Here is an 8,048-nt window from a genome sequence, read left to right as displayed (position 1 = left end):
TACAGTTGAGACAGCCAACATGTGTATTCTTACATTCACCAGAGGCAGTGGCTCCTCCAGGCCTCTTTATGGTGCGCCACTGCTCCCAGGAACCCTACAAAGACAAGTGGCTCACAATAGGTCCTCCTAGGGAGTCAGCGCAAAACAATGGATAGTGGTGTCGTACATATTGCATTCTTCAGTAATCTCTTACTTGTGATTGGTGGAATAAGAGAGGTAACGTCATCAAATTTCAGCCAATAGGAAAACAGAGCAATCAATCAACACAACACCCCAACTTATGTTTTGCTGTTGGATATTTATTCTCCTTTTTCATTGTTCAGGTTGTGATAATACTGAAAATGTTATGGGCAGTGTGTATTTATTTAGCGTCATATTTCCCAGACTTCAAATAGTAGACAGAGAATATATATCAACAGCAAAGCATAAGATTAGAGGTGTTATGTACTGCTACTCTGTTCTCCATTAACTGCAATTTGATGACGTTATCTACCTCCACCAATCACGTTTATAGGGATTACTGGACGAATACCAAAATGTAACAAAACTATGAAGTTCTTGGGACGATGCTGCATGTGGAAGAGGGTTTTGGGGAGCCATCGCCCATGCAGAGACCCTGCCGTCCCTGGAAAGGCACCCACTATGACTAGGAGGGCCCATACCAGCGCCACCGGCCCTAGGAGGCCCATTGGGGCACTGCAGCCCCATGGCAGGGTCATTTTGGGCAGAGTGCCCCATAGAGACAGGGGAGACACCTCTAGAAGGGCCTCGAAAATGCGCGGGTAGCACCAATTGGTGCCGCCGTCCCTGAGAACCCACCCTGAAGGTCCCGTCCTCTGAGGGGTCCCTGGGATCGTTGTATCCCTGTGGTGGGTCGTATGCAAGGCACGGAGGCACCCCAGGGCCCTCTCGGGTTCAGTGGTGCCCCCAGGGAGACCTGTCAGAGACGCTGGAGCCACCAGGGGCAGTCTTAGGATAACTGTAATCCTGGGGCTTCTCGGGAAGGCAGCATCGACAGGAGCTCCTCAGGAACAGCCGAGCTTCCGCGGCCTCTCAGGGAGGCAACGCTCCATAGGAACCGCGGGGACGGCAGCACGCCTAGGACCCTCACAGGGGACGGCGTCCATGAGCCCTGTTAGGGCGCTGGCGACCTAAGGGCCCTTACAGCGACAGTCATGATTTCTGGGGCCTTTCCAGGGACAGGGGCGCCTCCAGGTACGTTCTAGCTGCACGGTGCTCCCAAGGCCCTGCCAGCGGCTGTGGCGCCCAGCCCAGGGACTTCAGGCAGCCAGGCCTCAGCTTTATGGGTCGCCATGGGACCTCACAAAAGACTTGTGGCTCACAATAGGTCCTCTAAGGATGGCGCAAAAACAATGGATAGTGGTGTCGTACATATTGCATTCTTCCGTAATCTCTTTAACTGTGATTGGTGGAATAAGAGAGTAACGTCATCAAATTTCAGCCAATAGGAAAACAGAGCAATCAATCAGCACAACACCCCAACTTATGTTTTGCTGTTGGATATTTATTCTCCTTTTCATTGTTCAGGTTGTGATAATACTGAAAATGTTATGGGCAGTGTGTATTTAAATCATATTTCCCAGACTCCAAATAGTAGAACGAGAATATATATCCAACAGCAAAAGCATAAGGTGAAGTGTTATTGACTACTGCTCTGTTCTCGTATTAGCTGTAATTTGATGACGTTCATCTTACTCCACCAATCATGTTTAAAAAGGGATGACTGGACGAATGAAAAATGTACCACAAAACTATGAAGTTATTGGGACGATGCTGCATGTGGATGGGTTTCTGGGGGCGCCATCACCCATGGCAGAGACCCTGCCGTCCCTGGAAAGGCACCCAATACGACTAGGAGGCCCCAGCGCCGCTGGCCCTAGGAGTGCCCATTGGAGGCGCGCTGCGGCCCTGGCAGGATTTTTGCAGAAAACCCCATAGAGGACCCTTGGGAGACACCGCCTTTGGAAGGGCCTCGAAGCCACTGCCGTGGTATGGCCCCTGGTGGTGCCGCCATCCTGAGCACCTGAAGGCGCCCCCCGTCCGTGTAAGGGACCCTGGGATCGCCACATATTCCTGTGGTGATCTTGCCATACGGGGGCGCTCGGGCCTCTCAGGGTCGGCGGTGCATACAGGGGACCTGTCAGAGGCGCTGGAGCCACCAGGGGGCGGTCGGAAGATAACTGTAATCCTAGGGGCCTTCTCCAGGGAAGGCAGCATCGACAGGGGCTCCTCGGACAGCCGAACTTCAGGCTCAGGAGGCGGCACTCCATAGAACTTCGCGAGGACGCCTAGGACCCTCACAGGGCGGCTGACGTCCCCACTGGAGCCCTATTAGAGGCGCTGGCGCCCTAAGACGCGAAACAGTATGATTTCTGGGGCCTTTCAGGGACAGGGGCGCCTCAGGTACGTTCTGTACCCCATGGAAGTGCTCCCAGAGGTTCCTCGGCTGTGGCGCCAGCCGATGGGACGCCTTCCAGAGGCGGTGGCTCCCTCCAGGCCTCTTTATGGGACGCCATTGCTCCCAGGGACCCTGCGGTTATGGCCCACAATAGATCCTCCTAGGAGTCAGCGCGCCAAAACAATGGATAGTGAAGTGTCGTACATATTGCATTCTTCAGTAATCTCTTACTTAAGTGTGATTGGTGGAATAAGAATGCGTCATCAAATTTCAGCCAATAGGAAAATAGAGCAATCAATCAGTCACCCCAACTTATGTTTTGCTGTTGGATATGTATTCTCTCATTGTTCAGGTTGTAATACACTGAAAATGCTATGGGCAGTGTGTATTTATTTAATGTCATATCTCCCAGACTTCCAAATAGTGAGAACCAGATATCAACAGCAAAGCATAAGTTGAGGTGTTCTGACTATTACTCGTTCTCCTATTGGCTGTAATTTGATGACGTTACATCTATCCACCAATCACGTTAAATAAAGGATTACTGTGCAATCACAAAATGTCTGACAAAATATAGTTCTTGGGACGTGCTGTGGATGGGTTTCTGGGGCGCCATCGCCATGGCAGAACCCTGCCGTCCTGAGGCACCCACTACTAGGGGCCCATACCAGCGCCCTTGGCCAAGAGGGCCCATAGGGATGCTCCAGCCCCTGGCGTGTTTTGAGCAGAATTGCTCCATAAAGGGGGACCCTTAGGGAGACACCACCTTTAAAGGGCCTCGAAAATGCGCCTGCCTGTAGTATGGTCCCTGGTAGTACCGCCGTCCACCTAGAACACCCCTGAGTGCCCCATCCCTGCAAGGGCCCTGGGAACTACGTTGCTATCCCTGTATTGGGTCACTTGTCCATGCAAGGCACGGGAAGCACCCAGGGCCCTCTCAGGTTGTGGTGCAGGGACTGTCAGAGGCGCTGGAGCCACCAGCAGGGCAGGTCTTAGGAATAACTGTAATCCTAGGGGCCTTCTCCAAGGCAGCGTCGACAGAGCTGCTCCAGGAACAGCCAAGCTTCCATGGGCCTCTCAGGGAAGCAACGCTCCAATGGAACCGCGGGGACGGCAACACGCCCTGGGACCCTCACAGGGACGGCAGCGTCCCCAGGCCTGTTAGGGGCGCGCAGCCTAAGGGGCCCTCACAGCGACAATCATCATCCTGGGGCCTTTCCAGGGACGAGGCATACCCAGGTACGCCTAGCTGCTGCGGTGCTCCCAGCGGCCCTGCCAGCGGCAGTGGCGCCTTTAGGGGCCCTTCCAGAGCCGGTGGCTCCCCCCAGACCTATTTACTGGGCGCCACTGCTCCCAGGGACCCTGCCAAGGCCTTTAGCTCACAATAGGTCCTCCTAGGTGAGGCGGCGCCCCAAAACAATGGATAATGGTGTCCGACATATTGCATTCTTCCAGTAATCTCTTACTTAACTGCAATAGGTGGAATAAGAGGTAACGTCATCATATTACAGCCTATAGGAAAACAGAGCAATCAGTCAGCACAACACCCCAACTTATGTTTTGCTGTTGGATATTTATTCTCCTTTTCATTGTTCAGGTTGCGATAATACTGAAAATGCTATGGGCAGTGTGTATTTATTTAATGTCATATCTCCCAGACTTCAAATAGTGAAACGAGAATAAATATCCAACAGCAAAGCATAAGGTGGGGTGTTGTGCTGACTGATTGCTCTGTTCTCCTATTGGCTGTAATTTGATGACGTTACATCTTACTCCACCAATCACGTTTAAGTAAGGGATTACTGGACGAATGCAAAATGTACAACAAAACTATGAAGTTCTTGGGACAATGCTGCATGTGGAAGGGGTTTTGGGGCGCCATCGCCCCTGGCAGAGACCCTGCCGTCCCTGGAAAGGCACCCACTATGACTAGGAGGGCCCATACCAACGCCACCGGCCCTAGGAGGGCCCACTTGGGGGCTGCAGCCCCTGGCAGGGTCATTTTGGGCAGAAGTGCCCCATAGAGGGACCCTTGGGGAGACACCGCCTTTGGAAGGGCCTCGAAAATGCGTTACTGCCGTGGTATGGCCCCTGGTGGTGCCGCCGTCCCTGAGAGCACCCCTGAAGGCGCCCCCGTCCGTGTAAGGGACCCTGGAATCGCCGCTATTCCTGTGGTGGGTCACTTGGCCATGCAAGGCACGGAGGCGCTCCCAGGGCCCTCTCAGGGTCGGCGGTGCATATAGGGGACCTGTCAGAGGCGTTGGAGCCACCAAGGGTGGTCTTACGAACAACTGTAATCCTAAAGGCCTTCTCAGGGAAGGCAGCGTCGACAGGGGCTCCTCCAGGAACAGCCGAGCTTCCATGGGCTTCCCAGGGAGGCAACGCTCCATGAGAACTTCGTAGGGACGGCAACACGCCTAAGGACCCTCACAGGGACGGCGGCGCCCCCATGGGCCCTGTTAGGGGCGCTGGCGACCCTAGGGGCCCTCACAGCGGCAGTCATGATCCCTGGGGGCCTTTCCAGGGACGGGGGCGCCTCCAGGCACGTTCCGAGCTGCCGCGGTGCTCCCAGAGGCCCTGCCAGCGGCTGTGGTGCCTTCAAGGGCCCTTCCAGAGGCGGTGGCTCCCTCCAGGCCTCTTCATGGGGCACCATTGCTTCCAGGGACCCTGCAAAGACCTGTGGCTTACAATAGGGCCTCCTAGGGGAGTCAGCGCACCAAAACAATGGATAGTGGTGTCGTACATATTGCATTCTTCCAGTAATCTCTTACTTAACTGTGATTGGTGGAATAAGAGGTAACATCATCAAATTTCAGCCAATAGGAAAACAGAGCAATCAATCAGCACAACACCCCAACTTATGTTTCGCTGTTGGATATTTATTCTCCTTTTCATTGTTCAGGTTGTGATAATACTGAAAATGCTATGGGCAGTGTGTATTTATTTAACGTCATATCTCCCAGACTTCAAATAGTGAAACGAGAATAAATATCCAACAGCAAAGCATAAGGTGGGGTGTTGTGCTGACTGCTTGCTCTGTTCTCCTATTGGCTGTAATTTGATGACGTTACATCTTACTCCACCAATCATGTTTAAGTAGGGGATTACTGGACGAATGAAAAATGTACGACAAAACTATGAAGTTATTGGGACGATGCTGCATGTGGATGGGTTTCTAGGGGCGCCATCGCCCATGGCAGAGACCCTGCCGTCCCTGGAAAGGCACCCACTATGAATAGGAGGGCCCATACCAGCGCCACCGACCCTAGGAGGGCCCATTGGGGCGCTGCAGCCCCTGGCAGGGTCATTTTGGGCAGAATTGCCCCATAGAGGGACCCTTGGGGAGACACCGCCTTTGGAAGGGCATCGAAAATGCGCCACTGCCGTGGTATGGCCCATGGTGGTGCCGCCGTCCCTGAGAACACCCCTGAAGGCGCCCCCGTGCGTGTAAGGGACCCTCGGATCGCCGCTATCCCTGTGGTGGGTCACTTGGCCATTAAAGGCACGGAGGCGCCCCCAGGACCCTCTCAGGGTCGGTGGTGCCCCCAGGGAACCTGTCAGAGGCGCTGGAGCCACCAGGGGCGGTCTTAGGAACAACTGTAATCCTAGGGGCCTTCTCAGGGATAGCAGCGTCGACAGGGGCTCCGCCAGGAACAGCCGAGCTTCCATGGGCCTCTCAGGGAGGCAACGCTCCATGGGAACTTCGCAGGGACGGCAACACGCCTAAGGACACTCACAGGGACGGCGGCGCCACCATGGGCCCTGTTAGGGGCGCTGGCGACCCTAGGGGCCCTCACAGAGACAGTCATGATCCCTGGGGCCTTTCCAGGGAGGGGGCGCCTCCAGGTACGTTCCTAGCTGCCACGGTGCTCCCAGAGGCCCTGCCAGCGGCTGTGGCGCCTTTGGGGGCCCTTCCAGAGGCGGTGGCTCCCCCCAGGCCTCTTTATGGGGCGCCTCTGCTCACAGGGACCCTGCAAAGACCTGTGGCTCACAATAGGTCCTCCTAGGGGAGTCAGCGCACCAAAACAATGGATAGTGGTGTCGTACATATTGCATTCTTCCAGTAATCTCTTACTTAACTGTGATTGGTGGAATAAGAGGTAACATCATCAAATTTCAGCCAATAGGAAAACAGAGGAATCAGTCAGCACAACACCCCATTTTATGTTTTGCTGTTGGATATTTATTCTCCTTTTCATTGTTCTGGTTGCGATAATACTGAAAATGCTATGGGCAGTGTCTATTTATTTATTTAATGTCACATCCCCCAGAGTTTAAATAGTGAAACGAGAATAAATATCCAACAGCAAAGCATAAGTTGGGGTGTTGTGCTGACTGATTACTCTGTTCTTCTATTGGCTGTAATTTGATGACGTCACATCTTACTCCACCAATCACGTTTAAGTTAGGGATTACTGGACGAATGCAAAATGTACGACAAAACTATGAAGTTCTTGGGGCGATGCTGCATGTGTAAGGGCCCATGGGGGCCGTCGCCCTTGTCAGAGACCCTGCCTCCCCTGGAAAGGCACCCACTGAGATTCGGAGGGCCCATAACAGCGCCGCCGGCCCTGGGAGGGCCCATAGGGGCGCCGCAGCCCCTGGCAGGCTCCTTGGGGGAAGAGGCGCCCCATAGAGGGACCCTGGGGGAGACACCGCCTCTGGAAGGCCTCTGAATGCGCCACCGCTGTGGTATGGCCCCTGGTGGTGCCGCCGTCCCTGAGAACACCCCTGAATGCGCCCCTGTCCCTGTAAGGGACCCTGGGATCGTTGCTATCCCTGTGGTGGGTCCCTTGGCCATGCAAGGCACGGAGGCTTCCCCAGGGCCCTCTCAGCGTCGACTGTGCCCCTAGGGGACCTATCAGGGGCGCTGGATCCATCAGGGGCGGTCTTAGGAACAACTGTACTCCTAGGGGCTTTCTCAGGGAAGGCGGCGTTGACAGGGGCTCCTCCAGGAACAGCAGAGCTTCCATGGGCCTATCAGGGACGGCAACACTCCAAGGGACCCTTGCAGGGACGGCAACGCTCCTAGAGACCCTCACAGGGACGGCGGCGCCCCCATGGGCCCTGCTAGAACCACTGGCGACCCTAGGGGCCCTCACACGGACAGCCATGATCCATGGGGCGCCTCCAGGTACAATCCTACGGACTGTGGTGCTCCCAGAGGCTCTGCCCTCGGCGATGGCGAATTCAGGGTACCTTCATGAGGCGGTGGCTCCACCCAAGCCTCTTTATGGGGCGCCACTGCTCCCAGGGACCCGGCCAAGGCCTATGGTTTACAATAGGTCCTCCTAGGGGAGGCGGCGCCCCAAAACAATGGAGGCGCCACTGTCCCTGGTAGGGGCCCGAGGAGAGCAGCTTTCCCGGTGAAATCCCTTGGGGGATCTAGCGCCCCTGACGGGACGCTTGAGGGCGCCACCTTCCCTGAGAGGGCCCCTGGGAGTGCCAATGTCCCTAGGAGAGCCTCTTGGATCGCTTCCATTCCTGAGAGGGTGCCTGGGATTGCAGCTGTCCCTGGAAAAGCCCTTGACAGGGCCCTGTTGGTGCTACCGTCCCTGAGAGGGCCCCTGAGAGCACTGCCGTCCCTGGGAAGGCCACTGGGGGCGCTGCCGTCCATGGGAGGGCCCCT

The 8,048-nt window shown here is 55.3% G+C and overlaps 1 protein-coding gene across 1 annotated transcript; it reads right to left on the bottom strand.

Annotated features, from left to right (window-relative positions):
• Window positions 1-1,872: 1,872 nt before the first annotated feature.
• Window positions 1,873-8,036, bottom strand: LOC121876342 (tetra-peptide repeat homeobox protein 1-like). The gene is made up of 3 exons (XM_042381413.1): window positions 7,700-8,036; window positions 4,911-5,086; window positions 1,873-2,349 (listed from the first exon to the last, which is right to left on the bottom strand). The coding sequence occupies exons 1-3, from the start codon at window positions 8,034-8,036 to the stop codon at window positions 1,873-1,875; spliced, it is 990 nt and encodes a 329-aa protein (XP_042237347.1).
• Between the last annotated feature and the right edge of the window lie 12 nt (window positions 8,037-8,048).

The sequence above is a fragment of the Homarus americanus genome, unplaced genomic scaffold (genome assembly GCF_018991925.1).
Source record: "Homarus americanus isolate GMGI-L3 unplaced genomic scaffold, GMGI_Hamer_2.0 scaffold34921, whole genome shotgun sequence".
NCBI classification, from domain to species: domain Eukaryota; kingdom Metazoa; phylum Arthropoda; class Malacostraca; order Decapoda; family Nephropidae; genus Homarus; species Homarus americanus.
Note: the sequence above shows the minus strand (reverse complement) of the source record. Positions and strands in the feature narration are given on the sequence as shown.